Genomic DNA, 18,173 nt, shown 5'->3' on the forward strand with positions numbered 1-18,173 from the left:
ACAGTCCACACAGAACTAAGAACAGTTCACACAGAACTAAGAACAGTCCACACAGAACTAAGAACAGTTCACACAGAACTAAGAACAGTCCACACAGAACTAAGAACAGTTCACACAGAACTAAGAACAGTCCACACAGAACTAAGAACAGTTCACACAGAACTAAGAACAGTTCACACAGAACTAAGAACAGTCCACACAGAACTAAGAACAGTCCACACAGAACTAAGAACAGTTCACACAGAACTAAGAACAGTCCACACAGAACTAAGAACAGTCCACACAGAACTAAGAACAGTCCACACAGAACTAAGAACAGTTCACACAGAACTAAGAACAGTCCACACAGAACTAAGAACAGTTCACACAGAACTAAGAACAGTTCACACAGAACTAAGAACAGTTCACACAGAACTAAGAACAGTCCACACAGAACTAAGAACAGTTCACACAGAACTAAGAACAGTTCACACAGAACTAAGAACAGTCCACACAGAACTAAGAACAGTTCACACAGAACTAAGAACAGTCCACACAGAACTAAGAACAGTTCACACAGAACTAAGAACAGTCCACACAGAACTAAGAACAGTTCACACAGAACTAAGAACAGTTCACACAGAACTAAGAACAGTCCACACAGAACTAAGAACAGTCCACACAGAACTAAGAACAGTCCACACAGAACTAAGAACAGTCCACACAGAACTAAGAACAGTCCACACAGAACTAAGAACAGTCCACACAGAACTTGTTTAGGCATTCAAAGACACGCACACACATACACATATTCCCTTCCTAATTACTATTACCATATGCTAACTATTACATAGTTTAAGAGCATTCACACAGAACACTAGACTACGTTATTAAATTCAGTTCACACAGAATGCCTATATAACGTTATAAACGATGTTCCTCCGAACTCGCCCAGTTCACACAGAATTTGGATCCTTTCTAAAACAATGTATTACTTCAATTAAGTTGACTTACTGAAATCAGTTGAACCGTCCTTCAAGGTGTCGTTGATGCTGTGTTTCTCCCCAGGTGTGTTCCGCAGTGGAGGTCTGTTAGGGACGGGTCCTCGTCCTCTTTTAGGGAGATGGAAATGTCCCTTTACGCCTTCCCAAAGAATGCGCCGCCGGCGTTCCCTCGCAGACCTTTACTGCTGGATCACACCGAGAAGATCAATCACCTGTTCGTGACGCCAGAACTGTTGTGGAAATTCAACACTAAAGGACTCACACTCAAAGTAAATGAATCAATCTTTATTTAACACGCTGAGAGGTTCACAAACTCAACACAAGCTTGATGAAAATTCTGAAAGGGGCGTTCCCTTTCAGTCCTTATATACTGCTACACAGACAAGTTATATAAGCATGATTTACATTATTCATTATTAACGTTGGTTCCTGCATGTGACTGACACCTCACGAGGCTTCATCTCTCAAAGCTGAGACCTTGTATCGCCTATCTAGTCCCAGAACAATGTTCTGCCAAATTGCTTATGAGCGATAGTGTGGTTTACTCCTTCAACCAGTCACTCGCATGAACCCAACCAAGACAGGTTATTACAAAGCAGCATCGTGCTAAACACATGTTCACATACACACAAGAAAATGTCCATCACAGGAACAAGGTTTTGAAGTGTCTGTCCTATATCTAGGAGATATAAGAAAACCATGTTTGGTCACATTATCCTTTGAGACATTTTACACTATGCACTGGTACTGCATTATCTTCAGGCGACTCCCCTGAAGCTCGTGTGCATTGTAGAGCAGGAAAACTGACACCTTTCGCCTTCGTGACAGTTGGCGACATCGGTGACACATTGGTTTATAGCTCCAACAGTTCGGTCTGGACAGTCGGTTTTGTGAGAATTACCTCTTCGAAACGAAGTAGTTCAGAGGACTGCCATGACGCTTGTGTCGTAGAGCCAAACAAAATCTCCCCTTTCCATATTGGTAACATACTAGTTTACACGGTTTGGGTTTTACAGATGATTCCGTGATGATTTTCTTATCCGGATCGTTCTCATGTGTAGAAAAAGGTCTCTTTCACAAGCCTCATGTTATGGAATAAGCGAAAAAAAGAGGGGATTGAGCTGCAGCCACTACAATATGGTATTAAATGATATAACCTTTAGCATACACACACACACAGAGAGCTATTCAATATTCAACATGACGTCACTGTGTGACGCACAGCAGCATCAATTGACTCTAGGGGGTTTTAAAAGGGGCAATCTGTGATTGGTACATCCATTTTTGGACTTTTGACAGTCACACCCCACCAGAACACAAAATACATCTGAACCTAAAATGCTAAGCATGTTTTACTCTATTGTTTGTAAACAATGTAAATTGCTAACAAACACTGTATAGCCTCATAACATGGTTAAAACTATTATATGGGTGATCAGTCCTGGCATCCAAAGATCTGTCTGAATATGAGAGTTTACATTTCTCCAACCCCACCCCTCAGTTGTTTACCAAAACAGTGGCAGGTTTCCCACTTTGTTCTTGTTTTAACTGCAGAGGGGTCCACTACAAAGCAGGATCAATGAGCCAGATAACTTTGATAAGCAACCAGAAATAACTATTGATTTTCTGATTCACTAAAGAAATCTACACTCACATACGTATTTCGGTTGTTGAGGCAATAAGACCACGCCCATTTGGTGCTCATCTTTCTCAAAATAAAAGTTTATTTCTGAATATTTTGTTATCTGGCGGAGGTTCAGTCAAGCTAGTCGTCTTCACTACTTTCTCATGGCATTCTCGTTGGCACCAAAAGTTTAAAAACGTGTTGCTAGGGGACAGAATGCGGTCGGACCATCAAATAATTGGCATATACATTCCTCTTACAGAATTTCCACGTGGGCGAGGATATTGGAAATGTAACCAAAGCCTATTGGATGATAACTTGTTTTTAACCAGGACAGAATAATTTATAACTGACTGACTTTTACGACATAACATAGTTACAGCAGATCCCCTTATTGTGTGGGACACTTTCAAATGTGCCTTTAGAGGCCATGCAATTCAGTACTCATCTCTAAAACAAAAGCATTTTTAGATCAAAAGAGTCCATATTAATAAAGGAAATGGAAGGACTAACAGAACAGATAGATAGCAATAAAAACAGTACTATAGAGGCACAGAATAAGTTAGAGGAAAAAAGAAAGTGAGGAACTCATTCAAGAAAGATCAAGTGTTATATACTATAAAATAAAGCCAACTGGATGGAATATGGGGGAAAAAATGCACCAAATAATTTCTTATCTTCAACATAGAAATGCTACCAAAAATTATTTACTGAAACTAGTTACAAATGACAGAGTCAACCATGATTCACCAAACAATATTTTGAAAGAAGCAGCAAAGTACTTTAAGCATATGTTTTCGTTTCAGTCTCCTTCGTCTCGACTAACCGATGTTAATTGTATGGATTTTTTTTCCGTTAATAAATGTAAAATTAACACCTGTACAGAAAGACTCGTGTGAATGCCAAATTACAGAAGAGGAACTTCTTGATGCAATTAAAGCCTTTAAGTCCGGTAAAACTCCAAAGGTTGGATGGCATACTAGTCAAGGTATATCAAACATTTTTGATATACTCAGAGGACCGTTAATAGCATGTTTTAACCACTCCTATAAAAATAGTAGATTATCAGATACTCAACAAGAAGGTCTGATTTCATTATTACTGAAACAGGACCCAAGTGGTAAATATAAAGATCCAGTCCATTAAAAAAATTGGAGGCCCCTTACACTTCAGTGTCGTGATGTGAAAATTCTAGCAAAATGTATAGCGCATAGAATTAAAAAAGGTATTGTCGGACATTATTCAATCTAATCAGACAGGTTTTTTTACATGGACGATACATTGGAGATAATATAAGGCAAGTACTGGAAACAATAGAACACTATGAAAAATCTGGGAAACCAGGCCTAGTATTGATAACTGACTTTGAAAAGGCTTTTGATGGAATATTTCAATTTTGGAGAATCTCTTATAAAATGGGTTAAAGTTACACTACCGTTCAAAAGTTTGGGGTCACTTAGAAATGTCCTTGTTTTCAAAAGAAAAGCAATTTTTTGGGCCATTAAAATAACATCAAATTGATCAGAAATACAGTGTAGACATTGTTAATGTTGTAAATGGCTATTGTAGCTGGAAACGGCTGATTTTCAATGGAATATCTACATAGGCGTTCAGAGGCCCTTTATCAGCAACCATCAGTCCTGTGTTCCAATGGCACGTTGTGTTTGCTAATCCAAGTTTATCATTTTAAAAGGCTAACTGATCATTAGAAAACCTTTTTGCAATTATGTTAGCACAGCTGAAAACTGTTGTGCTGATTAAAGAAGCAATAAAACTGTCCTTCTTGAGACTAGTTGAGTATCTGGAGCATCAGCAATTGTGGGTTCGATTACAGGCTCAAAATGGCCAGAAACAAATAACTTTCTTCTGAAACTCGTCAGTCTATTCTTTGTTCTGAGAAATGAAGGTTATTCCATGCGAGAAATTGCCAAGAAACTGAAGATCTCGAACAACGCTGTGTACTACTCCCTTCACAGAACAGCGCAAACGGGCTCTAACCAGAATAGAAGGAGGAGTGGGAGGCCCCGGTGCACAACTGAGCAAGAGGACAAATACATGAGTGTCTAGTTTGAGAAACAGACGCCTCACAGGTCCTCAACTGGCAGCTTCATTAAATAGTATCTGCAAAACACCAGTCTCAACGTCAACAGTGAAGAGGCGACTCCGGGATGCTGACCTAGGCAAAGATACAAAGAAAAAGCCATATCTCAGACTGGCCAATAAAAATAAAAGATTAAGATGGCAAAAAGAACACAGACACTGGACAGAGGAAGATTGGGAAAAAAGTTATGGACAGACGAATCGAAGTTTGAGGTGTTCGGATCACAAAGAAGAACATTTGTAAGACGCAGACAAATGAAAAGATGCTGGAGGAATGCTCGATGCCACCTGTCAAGCATGGTGGAGGCAATGTGATGGTCTGGGGGTGCTTTGGTGGTGGTAAAGTGGGAGATTTGTACAGGGTAAAAGGGATCTTGAAAAAGGAAGGCTATCACTCCATTTTGCAACGCCATGCCATACCCTGTGGACGGCGCTTGATTGGAGCCAATTTCCTCCTACAACAGGACAATGACCCAAATAACAGCTCCAAACTACGCAATAACTATTTAGGGAAGAAGCAGTCAGCTGGTATTCTGTCTATAATGGAGTGGCCAGCACAGTCACCGGATCTCAACCCTATTGAGCTGTTGTGGGAGCAGCTTGACCGTATGGTACGTAAGAAGTGCCCATCAAGCCAATCCAACTTGTGGGAGGTGCTTCAGGAAGCATGGGGTGAAATCTTTTCAGATTACCTCAACAAATTGACAATTAGAATGCCAAAGGTCTGCAAGGCTGTAATTGCTGCAAATTGAGGATTATTTGACGAAAGCAAAGTTTGAAGGACACAATAATTATTTCAATTAAAAATCATTATTTCTAACCTTGTCAATGACTACATTTCCTATTCATTTTGCTATATTTCCTATTCAAACTCATTTCATGTATGTTTTCATGGAAAACAAGGACATTTCTAAGTGACCCCAAACTTCTGAACGGTAATGTGTGTGTGTGTGAGTATATATATAAATAAATAAATGGGGGGTTGGAAATGCAGACAATTATTGATGGAAGCTAAATTTATTAGTTAAATAAAGGTTTTAAATAATAATAATAATAATAATAATAATAATAATAATATGCAATATTAAAGCTGATCTACCCCCACCAAAACATTTCAAATAAATTAATTCACTGGCTAACTAAGCTAACTGGCTAACTAAGCTAACTGGCTAACTGGCTAACTAAGCTAACTGGCTAACTGGCTAACTAAGCTAACTGGCTAACTAAGCTAACTGGCTAACTAAGCTAACTGGCTAACTGGCTAACTAAGCTAACTGGCTAACTGGCTAACTAGCCAAATCTTGAATTGTAGTTTACACCTCCGATTGCCCCTTTAATTAACAAAGTAGCAACAGGGACATAGATAGATTAGATCATTAGCGTGACATTGGACTGAGCAGGATAAGGAGGACCAGTTAGAGTCCACAGGTGATCTTGGGTGTATCTCAATACTCTCTTAGAACACTCTGGGTGTATCTCAATACTCTTAGTCTCTCTGTCCTAATTTCCTTTCTTTGTTCCTTCATCTTCTCTTTCTTTGTGGTTGTTTTTGACATGCCTCAGCAGATTCGTCTTCTGAATGAATCTTTTACCACAGACTGAGCAGCCATGTTGTTTCTCTCCTGTGTGAGTCAGTATATGCTTGGTTAGGCTATTCTTGAGACTGAAGCTTTTCCCACAGTCACCACAGCTAAATGGTTTCTCTCCTGTGTGAGTCAGTATATGCTTATTCAAATCTCCCTTATGACTGAAGCTTTTCTCACAGTCACTACAGCTAAATGGTTTCTCTCCTGTGTGAGTTCGTATATGCATGGTTAAGTGCCCCTTCTGACTGAAGCTTTTCCCACAGTCACCACAGCTAAATGATTTCTCTCCTGTGTGAGTTCGCACATGCATGGTTAAGTGTCCCTTCTGACTAAAGCTTTTCCCACAGTCACCACAGCTAAATGGTTTCTCTCCTGTATGAGTTCGTATATGCTTGGTTAAGAGTTTCTTCTGACTGAATCTTTTCCCACAGTCACCACAGCTAAATGGTTTCTCTCCTGTGTGAGTAAGTATATGATTGGTTAGGGTATGCTTGAGACTGAAGCTCTTCCCACAGTCACCACAGCTAAATGGTTTCTCTCTGGTGTGAGTCCGTATGTGCATGGTTAGGTTATACCTCAAAAAGAAGCTTTTGCCACAGTCACCACAGCTAAATGGTTTCTCTCCTGTGTGAGTCAGTTTATGCCTGGTTAGATGCTTCTTGATACTGAAGCTTTTCCCACAGTCACAGCAGCTGTGAGTTTTTCTAGACGTGGTGCTGGGTTTGGAATGGTGTTCCCCCAATGTTAAACTGGGATCCAATAGTGGACTGCTGTCAAGTCCTACTGGGTCGCTGCTTACGGCTGAGCGGTGGCTGGAGGCATTGTTTTGATTATCTGGAGGGTCACAGGGAATGTAGAGACCCTTTAGGTGGGTCCCAGTGCCAAAAGGTTTGAGATCCACTGGTTTAGAGTCACTCTCTCTGTTCTCCACAGTCTGGGTTTGGGGAAGAGTCAATGACTGAAGTGGGTCCTCCTGATCACATTCACTTTTCACACAGGAAGGAGTGAATATGGAGTCTTTGGTATCAGCCTCCAACCCTTGAAGCTGCTCTTCCTCCTGACTGATCCAGAGTTCCTCCTGTTCCTCTTTAATCTGTGTGGGCTCTGGGTCCTCCTGCCCCACACTGGGGCTCCACTCCTGCTCACAGTGCTGCTGCTCAGGGGGAACCTCCTCTTCAGAGACAGAGAGCTGCAGGGAGTCTGGAGGGAAGGAGAGGAGGAGCAGAGGTTACCAATACACTCTTTAGACATGCCTGGGTGCACAATAATATTTCAAATGTTTAGCTAATGGAACCTCGAGAAGGAACACAAATAAACAGTCTCAAAGCTGTGTTACACAAAAATCTCTGTGGAAATGTGTGGTAAAACAGCTAAGGAGTGAATATGGAGTCTTTGGTATCAGTATCTTTTGTATTTGTAAAGTTATTTTGGATGATAATTACGTTGAGTGTTCAAGGTTTCCAAAACCGTATCACAATCAAGGATCAATTGTTTCTAGATAAAACTTTTCACAATTGACCAAATCATCATCCTCAGCTAATCAAAATGGACGTTGAATAAACCACTTCTATGCTCGCTTCGAGGCAAGCAACACTGAAGCATGCATGAGAGCACCAGCTGTTCCGGATGACTATGTGATCACGCTCTCCGTAGCCGATGTGAGTAAGACTTTTAAGCAGGTCAACATTCACAAGGCCGCAGGGCCAGACGGATTACCAGGACGTGTACTCCGAGCATGTGCTGACCAACTGGCAAGTGTCTTCACTGACATTTTCAACATGTCCCTGACTGAGTCTGTAATACCAACATGTTTCAAGCAGACCACCATAGTCCCCGTGCCCAAGAACTCTAAGATAACCTGCCTAAATGACTACCGACCCGTAGCACTGACGTCTGTAGCCATGAAGTGCTTTGAAAGACTGGTCATGGCTCACATCAACAGCATAATCCCAGAAACCCTAGACCCACTCCAATTTGCATACCGCCCCAACAGATCCACAGATGATGCAATCTCTATCGCACTCCACACTGCCCTTTCCCACCTGGACAAGAGGAACACCTACATGAGAATGCTATTCATTGACTACAGCTCAGCATTCAACACCATAGTGCCCTCTAAGCTCATCACTAAGCTAAGGATCCTGGGACTAAACACCTCCCTCTGCAACTGGATCCTGGACTTCCTGACGGGCCGCCCCCAGGTGGTAAGGGTAGGTAACAACACATCTGCCACACTGATCCTCAACACGGGGGCCCCTCAGGGGTGCGTGCTCAGTCCCCTCCTGTACTCTCTGTTCACCCATGACTGCATGGCCAGGCACGACTCCAACACCATCATTAAGTTTGCCGACGACACAACAGTGGTAGGCCTGATCACCGACAACGATGAGACAGCCTATAGGGAGGAGGTCAGAGACCTGGCCGTGTGGTGCCAGGTAAACAACCTCTCCCTCAACGTGACCAAGACAAAGGAGATGATTGTGGACTACAGGAAAAAAAAATAGGACTGAGCACGCCCCCATTCTCATCGACGGGGCTGTAGTGGAACAGGTTGAGAGCTTCAAGTTCCTTGGTGTCCACATCACCAACAAACTATCATGGTCCAAACACACCAAGACAGTCGTGAAGAGGGCACGACAAAGCCTATTCCCCCTCAGGAGACTAAAAAGATTTGGCATGGGTCCTCAGATCCTCAAAAAAATTCTACAGCTGCACCATCGAGAGCATCCTGACTGGTTGCATCACCGCCTGGTATGGCAACTGCTTGGCCTCCGACCGCAAGGCACTACAGAGGGTAGTGCGTACGGCCCAGTACATCACTGGGGCAAAGCTTCCTGCCATCCAGGACCTCTATACCAGGCGGTGTCAGAGGAAGGCCCTCAAAATTGTCAAAGACTCCAGCCACCCTAGTCATAGACTGTTCTTTCTGCTACCGCACGGCAAGCGGTACCGGAGTGCCAAGTCTAGGTCCAAAAGACTTCTCAACAGCTTCTACCCCCAAGCCATAAGACTCCTGAACAGCTAATCATGGCTACCCGGACTATTTGCACTGCCCCCCCACCCCATCCTTTTTACGCTGCTGCTACTCTGTTAAGTATTTATGCATAGTCACTTTAACTCTACCCACATGTACATATTACCTCAACTAGCCGGTGCCCCCGCACATTGACTCTGCAACGGTACCCCCCTGTATATATAGCCTCCCTACTGTCACTTTATTTTACTTCTGCTCTTTTTTTCTCAACACTTTTTTTGTTGTTGTTTTATTCTTACTTTTTTTGTTTAAAATAAATGCACTGTTGGTTAAGGGCTGTAAGTAAGCATTTCACTGTAATGTCTGCACCTGTTGTATTCGGCGCATGTGACCAATACAATTTGATTTGATTTGAATAACTCCACTGTTTCATTGTAGTCAGAAGGCCAACATAAGGACCAACTTTATGGAAGATCAGAGTAAATTCTAATAGAATTGTATTCAACATTCGTCAGTGGAAAAATGTGTGACGCTGCTGTCCAAGTAAGGGAAAGCATTGGGCACGTCGTCAGTGCTACTTTTATCCATTCACAGTAAAAAACAACTTCTTCAAATTGTTGATCATTGAAAGCCTAAACAGTTTATTGAGTAGATCTGTAGCTACAGTTTCAGGATATCTAAATACGAACCTATTCGACATAATTGTATTTCCGGAGTGATCCGCAGCAGTCTCCGTAGCAGATCATTCTCCTCCTGGTACTCCAATACTGTTTTCTCAACTGCACTGAAAATCTCAATCGCAGCAGATGCCGTTAAACGCTCATTTAAAAACACACGCAACAACTGTAGTTTAGACATTTTCAGTGGACTGAGAGTTGGGTATTCAGCTAGTATGGCTTCGTGAAGTGGGTCCTCCTGATCACATTTAATTTTCACACAGGAAGGAGTGAATATGGAGTCTTTGGTATCAAAGAGCCCTTGAAGCTGCTCTTCCTCCTGACTGGTCCTGAGTTCCTCCTGTTCCTCTTTAATCTGTGTGGGCTCTGGGTCCTCCTGCCCCAGACTGGGGCTCCACTCCTGCTCACAGTGCTGCTGCTCAGGGGGAACCTCCTCTTCAGAGACAGAGAGCTGCATGGAGTCTGGAGGGAAGGAGAGGAGGAGCAGAGGTTATCTATATAGCACAGAATTAAATAGAACACTTAAATCATTTTTTTTTTTACATTTTAATCATTTAGCAGACGCTCTTATCCAGAGCGACTTACAGTTAAGTGAGTGCATACATTTTTCATACTGGCCCCCCGTGGGAATCGAACCCACAACCCTGGCGATGCAAGCCACACCAACTGAGCTACAGGAAGGACTATATAGCCAAGCGGACTCAAACCTCCAGCGGCAGTTAAAGCTTGTGCCTGAGGTTGAGCAGAGGTTCCATTGTCAATAAAAGGTAAAACAACTATCAACCAGTCATACTTGGCGATACTTCCTTCATCCTAGATTTGGAAGGCAACAGTGTCTTAAAAAAAGTCTGTTACGCCATGTTAGCTGCAGCATCAGAAGGAGACGACAGCGTCAGTCAGCGCGACCCAAACGAGACACAAACATTTACACACGTGGGAGAGGCCATTTTTCACTTGACACAAGTGATTAAGGGGGGTTCGATTAAGATTTACATTTACATTTTACATTTTAGTCATTTAGCAGACGCTCTTAACCAGAGCGACTTACAGGAGCAATTAGGGTTAAGTGCCTTGCTCAAGGGCACATTAACGTCATTTAGCAGACGCTCTTAGCCAGAGCGACTCACAAATTGGTGCGTTCACCCTATAGCCAGTGGGATAACCACTTTACAATTTGGGGGGGGGGGGGGGGGGGGGGGGGGGGTTAGAAGGAATACTTTATCCTATCCCAGGTATTCCTTAAAGAGGTGGGGTTTCAAATGTCTCCGGAAGGTGGTGAGTGACTCCGCTGTCCTGGCGTCGTGAGGGAGCTTGTTCCACCATTGGGGTGCCAGAGCAGCGAACAGTTTTGACTGGGCTGAGCGGGAGCTATGCTTCCGCAGAGGAAGGGGAGCCAGTAGGCCAGAGGTGGATGAACGCAATGTCCTCGTTTGGGTGTAGGGACTGATCAGAGCCTGAAGGTACAGAGGTGCCGTTCCCCTCACTGCTCCATAGGCAAGCACCATGGTCTTGTAGCGGATGCGAGCTTCAACTGGAAGCCAGTGGAGTGTGCGGAGGAGGGGGGTGACGTGAGAGAACTTGGGAAGGTTGAACACCAGACGGGCTGCGGCATTCTGGATGAGTTGTAGGGGTTTAATGGCACAGGCAGGGAGCCCAGCCAACAGCGAGTTGCAGTAGTCCAGACGGGAGATGACCTGGCTGAGCGGACTTTGCACAGTGTGAAAAGCAACTGCATTTGTTTTAGAACCGGGCTGCCTCCTGGTCAACGGCGAAGTCGTCACAAAACAAGTGACGTAGAGCGGGTGGATTAAAGCAGAGTCTAAAGCTGCGGAGCCCATTGTGACACACGTTCGTGGGTGACGCACAGCCAGTGGTGTAGTGGAACAGATCAGAATGTTTAGCTTAAAATGTTGATAAACATAAATGATTCTCTTCGCATTTTAAGGGGCAGCACAGCGGTAGGCCTACGAAAAATATATAGCGATGGGCCTAACCGTCTTCTGGTAGATTGGAAGGTGTTCCCAAAATAAATGTAAACTAGCTACAAAGTAGCCTACGTCTACCTGGCAGAATGATATCATGATTATTTGCATCAATCCAGTGTTAAGCAAACTGTAGCTCATGTGATACAGACACAGCACTAACAGTGCTAGGTACACAGTTGAATTAAAAGGTAACTACACAACAAACAAATCTATACACAGTGCATTCGTATTCAGACCCATTGACTTCTTCCACATTGTTACGTTACAGCCTTTTTTCTAAAATTGATTAAATAATGTTCCTCAATCTACACACAATACCCCATAATGACAAAGCGAAAACACTTTTCTAGAAATGTTGGCAAATGTATAAAATAAATAGCTTATTTACATAAGTATTCAGACCCTTTGCTATGAGACTGGAAATTGAGCACGGTGGCCTCCATCATTCTTCAATGGAAGATGTTTGGAACCACCAAGACTCTTCCTAGAGCTGGCCGCCCGGCCAAACTGAGCAATCGGGGGAGAAGGGCCTTGGTCAGGGAGGTGACCACGAACCCGATGGTCACTCTGACAGCGCATCAGAGTTCCTCTGTGGAGATGGGAGAACCTTCCAGAAGCACAACCATCTCTGCAGCACTCCACCAATCAGGCTTTTATGGAAGTGGCCAGAAGGAAGCTACTCCTCAGTAAAAGGCACATGACAGACCGCTTGACGTTTGCCAAAAGGCACCTAAAGACTCTCAGACCATAAGAAACAAGACCATCTGGTCTGATGAAACCAAGACTCAACTCTTTGGCCTGAATGCCGAGCGTCACGTCTGGAGGAAACCTGGCACCATCCCTACGGTGAAGGCTTGTGGTGGCAGGATCATGCTGTGGGGATGTTTTTCAGCAGCAGGGACTGGGAGACTAGTCAGGATTGAGGGAAAGATGAATGGAGCAAAGTATAGAGAGATCCTTGATGAAAACCTGATCCAGAGCGCTCAGGACCTCAGACTGGGGTGAAGGTTCACCTCCCAACAGGACAATGAACCCTAAGCACACAGCCAAGACAATACAGGAGTGGCTTCAGGACAAGTCTCTGAATGTCCTTGAGTGGCCCTGCCAGAGCCCGGACTTGAACCCGATCAAACGTCTATAAAGAGACCTGAAAACGGCTGTGCAGCGACGCTCCCCATCCAACCTGACAGAGCTTGAGATGATCTGCAGAGAATAATGGGATAAACTCCCCAAATACAGGTGTGCCAAGCTTGTAGCATCATGCTCAAGAAGCCTCGAGGCTGTAATCACCGCCAAAGGTGCATCAACAAAGTACTGAGTAAAGGGTCAGAATACTTATGTAAATGTAATATTTCCATTTTGTATTTTCTAAAAACCTGTTTTTTGTCATTTTGATCGTTTCAATAGTAGGCCCACTATTAGCCTACTGCACAGTACCGCTAGGGATTCCCTGACTGAAAGACCAATGTGGGATTAATAATGTTAGGTCATTCAGAGTGTATGGTACTGTTTGTCATATAACTTTCATATACCTTTTCACAAAGGGCGCCATTCCTTGGCCAGGTGGCCGTTTGCGATTTTTACGACCGCGTGGGAACACTAATAGCCCTATAAAGGCCGGTAGTATTTTATCTGATATGAAATATACATTTACAAAACAGTACCGCAAGCGATGCGTGTTAGATGTTTACAGCAAGAGGGGCTCTTAACAAAACACCCCCACTATCGTCAATAGGCGTTAAAGCAGTTCGCGTCTATGAATGGGGTAGCTCCAAGTGAACCGGGTTAGCTTTGATTGCATTAGATTTGGAACTGGGCTGCCTCTCGGGCGTGAGCCAGGTGCCGTGTTCTGGCCAACCGCGAAGTCCCCTCAAAACAAAAGTGACGTGGCGTAGGTTAAGCATGTGGAGTAATGAGTAGGATTCTGTGATTGCTTTTTTAAAAACTTTTTTAAAAAATGTTTTATCTGCCTTCCCAATGAAAACTAGTTTGAAAATTCTAACATTTATTTTATGGAAAATAGTATGTTTCTGAACAATGCACCATTTTAAAAATGGTTGACAACATGAGTGGAGCAAATTACTGTTCTTTTTTTTTTAGCAGCCATAGCCAGTTCAACCCTGCGCAGTTTAATAGAATCCCCTCATTAATACACCACCGGTGCCTTAAAAAAGGTGCTGCATGGTCAATCCAACGTCTGTGTAAAGGACGTCACGCTGCTTTCATAGCGAGTACCACTTCCTCCCGATTCGGCCCATACCTGGGCTCGAACTCGGGCACAAACACACTTGACCGCAGTCCTCAAGCATCTTAGCCTAGCTAATGAAGCAATGCAAGCGGGACACGTAAGGCTGAGGAGTAAGTTGCACACATCCCCCATGTGCTACGTTTGCGTCGGCCTTGCAGCATTTTACGGTGAAAAGGCCTCTGCAGAAGTCAGGGCATTCATACTTCTTGCGCTTCCCAGGCAGAGCTGTTGTGAAGGACGTTGTATTAACACAAACTCACTTCCTTGACAAGACGCTTTTCGTGAAGTCAACCTTTTAATCTATTCATGGTAAAATATACAGTAGATAACTGTTCTTTAACAGATTAAAATGGTGATCACTGTTTGACTAGAACTATAGCCAGCAAACAGCAAATCTACATATGTACCGATTCTGCATAATTTTATCTCCGGAGTGATCCTCAGTAGTCTCCGTAGCTGATCATTCTCCTCCTGGTACTCCACTACCGTTTTCTCAACTGCCCCGAAAATCTCCACATCATCCGTCATTAAGCGCTCATTTAAAAACACACAAAACGACTGTAGTTTAGACATTGAGTCTTTTGAGAGATATTCAGCTAGAATGGCTTCATCCACGAAGAAAGAATTGTGTTCACAAACAAAACAAATTATACCAGCGGCTCGTCAACGACACTAAAAAAGTACTTCCGGGTCACGGAATTTCGAAAACGTTCTAAATAAAAAGTCCCCCGTAATACATTTACATTTTAGTCATTAACCTGTATTTGTTCATGATATATGAACAATAATTGTCTAAGCATTAACAAGTGATATTTGCATTATATTTGGGTTTCAAAACATGTTCCAAGATCAAATAAATTTCCCCAATACAATATATGAAATGCATTTTGGTTTATAGAGATAACTATTCTCGGTGCCAAAGTAAAAGTGGGGTTGGGATTACTCAATAGGGTCTGTAGAATCTATACATCCTTGCATGGTATTTCCCCCCCCCCCCACCCACCCATGGGTACTGAGGTCTATATGCCAGCAACACTTCCTACTCCACCCATGCCATAGCCCCCAAAGCAATACAGTAAGCCGAAAAATGACATATTGGCTTATAGAGAAAGAAGTATTTGATGTGTCATTTGTCACATGCACCGAATACAACGGGTATTGACCTTACAGTGAAATGCTTAGTTACAAGCCCTTAACCAACAATGCAGTTAAGAAAAATAAGTGTTATATAAAAAATAATTAAAAGAGCAGCAGTAAAATAACAGTAGGGAGGCTATATACAGGGGGTACCAGTACAGAGTCAATGTGCGGGGGCACAGGTTAGTCGAGGTACATGTAGGTAGAGTTAAAGTGACTATGCATAGATAATAATTCCTTCTAACCCCCCCCGCCCCCGCCCCAAATTGTAAAGTGGTTATCCCACTGGCTATAGGGTGAACGCACCAATTTGTGAGTCGCTCTGGCTAAGAGCGTCTGCTAAATGACGTTAATGTGCCCTTGAGCAAGGCACTTAACCCTAATTGCTCCTGTAAGTCGCTCTGGATAAGAGCGTCTGCTAAATGACTAAAATGTAAATGTAATGATAATAAACAGTTGCAGCAGCATAAAAGAGGGGGTGGGGGGAATAACGCAAATAGTCCGGGTAGCCATTTGATTAGATGTTCAGGAGTCTTATGGCTTGGGGGTAGAAGCTGTTAAGCCTTTTGGACCTAGACTTGGCGCTCAGGTACCGCTTGCCGTGCGGTAGCAGAGAGAACAGTCTATGACTAGGGTGGCTGGAGTTTTTAGGGCCTTCCTCTGACACTGCCTGGTATAGAGGTCCTGGATGGCAGGACCTCTATCATCTTAAATAACTGCTCATTATTTATTCATGGCTCAAATAATAATCTGCTCTGCTTGGTCATATTGTAAACAAAGAAGCATCATGCATCAACATCATGACGTCTATGATTGCTTCATAGACGTCCAAAAATCAATGTCCGTGGAAGTTGAAATCAAGGCGGTCTGGACTGCACCAAATCGGAACCAAATATAGATGTCTATGATTGGTTCAGATTTACTCCAGATCAGACCTAAAACCAATGTCCGTGGACGTTGAAATCAAGGAACTGCACCAAAATAAAATACTTCCAAAAGGCATCGGCGTCGATCCGTGCTTAATGAGGTGTAGCCTACAGGGTTGACTGAAATTGAATTTTATGAAAGCCTACCGTTTATAAAACACCTAAATAAGACGTTGACTCCGTGCTAACTGGGGGTGTAGCCTACCATGTCGGCTACAATGGAATGTGCCCACCCGTTGTAAAACAGGCCATTGCGTTGGCTTTATTAGTCCTGATTCCTGTGACTAATCAATTTGGCTATTTAAGCTCTGAATTTCAACTACCCAACTTTATCAGGAGTTATCTTGAGCCTATTTGCAATGTGTTTACACAGTAGGAAATGTAAAAGTATTTCATTTTTCGCTAAGAACAGCTTGTTAAAAATGTACGAATACAAACATGACAGCGCACTTTTTATTTGATTGGGCGCCATTTAGGTTAGGCTATTTGATCGGAGAAACCTGCATGATGTAAAAAAAAAAAGGTACGAGCTTTCTGCAGGAATTTGTACTCTTGCTGAGGTCTTCTGTCGCTAATTAGCATTTCTAATTTGAGAGTAAATTGATGCCAATATATTGATAAAACTCACCTTGTTTGAGAGAGAATTACACGGTTATCAAAACGTCACGCAAAGGCTACATCAAACTCACACTTAATTTGAAGTGTTTGTACAACTCACGATGTGAAAAATTAATGTCGGAAAAAACATTTACAACCATTTCCTTGTTTTACCGCTAGGTTTTATGGGTATTTTGACGCGTCTTCTTCTTCTTCAGTGGGGTTTATCGGCGGTTGGCGTCCAACGTTATGGCGCATTACCGCCACCTACTCTACTGGAGTGTGGCCCAGAGACAGGGAGAAACTAAATCCTACCTGCCAGCCCCGTTGCTCTTAAAAAGATAACAAAATATTTGAGACTATGTCTAATGACGTTTTACTCAATATACTCTTTAAACTAATTTCCTATATCCCCTTCTCCCTCCTACTAGATCTCATCCTCTCTCTTTCCCTCTGATACTGCCCACACTGTAGCAATACATGGTCTCTGTTTCCTGACAATAATCACACTTTCCTGTTGGATGCTTTCCTATCACATTTAATGTCTTAGGTATTTTGACGCGTCTACTGTGACAGACTATGAATCAGTTTGATGGAAACATCTCTGGTGGGAAAATGCGCATGTTATGTTATGCAGATTTTAGAATATTCGCATGAAAATCTGTCGCAAATTGAATGGAAACCTAGCTACAGGTTTTTTGTTGTTGGTGGTGGTATAACGTCATTACATCCAGCTGTTTTTATCGACACAAGATAGTTCAATGGAAATGCACTGCAGCAGACAGTTGCCGCATCTATTTTCTATATGATTTTTCTAAACGTCGATAAAAAAATCACTGGCCAAGTTAATGGAAACACAGCTTATTTTGCATGAGGAAACCCAGAATCCTACTCATTAGGCTCCACGTGCTTAACCTATGTCACTTTTGTTTTGAGCCGACTTCGCCGTCGCCAGGGAGGCAGCCTGGTTCCAAAACGTATGCAATAATTTTTCACCTGGCGCAAACTCTGCCCACACTGGCAGCCCGGGGTATAGCTTAATCGAATCCTCTCAATATGGAGGTTTTCCAGGTGCAGTCAGTGGTTATGTTCCCCTGCTCAGACGTTGCATGCATCAACCAATGGTTGCGTGCCACGTCATCGACTGTGCCATCGGGTACTATATTGATAAAACCTATGATGTGGTTAGATGATATGTAAAATACCTATCCTGGCGTTGTAAGATCTAGCATGCGTCTGGCAACGTCTGAGCAGGGCAACACGACCGTAGACTACTGTTAGACTGTGTGATCTACAACTCACCTTGCATCCTAAATAACTACTCATTATTATATAT

General features: G+C 43.0%; 1 protein-coding gene across 1 annotated transcript; it reads right to left on the reverse strand.

Moving 5' to 3' along the window:
- Positions 1-6,179: 6,179 nt before the first annotated feature.
- LOC311112946 (uncharacterized protein) lies at positions 6,180-17,024 on the reverse strand. Its single transcript, XM_084156083.1, has 3 exons — positions 16,869-17,024; positions 9,957-10,406; positions 6,180-7,493 (listed from the first exon to the last, which is right to left on the reverse strand). The coding sequence occupies exons 2-3, from the start codon at positions 10,399-10,401 to the stop codon at positions 6,208-6,210; spliced, it is 1,731 nt and encodes a 576-aa protein (XP_084012209.1). The 5' UTR covers positions 10,402-10,406; positions 16,869-17,024; the 3' UTR covers positions 6,180-6,207.
- Positions 17,025-18,173: the final 1,149 nt, after the last annotated feature.

The sequence above is a fragment of the Coregonus lavaretus genome (genome assembly GCF_964263955.1).
Source record: "Coregonus lavaretus genome assembly, chromosome: 39".
Taxonomy (NCBI): domain Eukaryota; kingdom Metazoa; phylum Chordata; class Actinopteri; order Salmoniformes; family Salmonidae; genus Coregonus; species Coregonus lavaretus.

What these genes read in the sequence shown, in the direction of transcription:
- LOC311112946 (XM_084156083.1), bottom strand. Translation starts at nt 10,401, where the DNA reads ATGCAGCTCTCTGTCTCTGAAGAGGAGGTTCCCCCTGAGCAGCAGCAC. An exon ending in AATACAATTATGTCGAATAG is followed by an intron (nt 7,494 to 9,956) that starts GTTCGTATTTAG and finishes CCTTCCCTCCAG; the next exon opens with ACTCCCTGCAGCTCTCTGTC.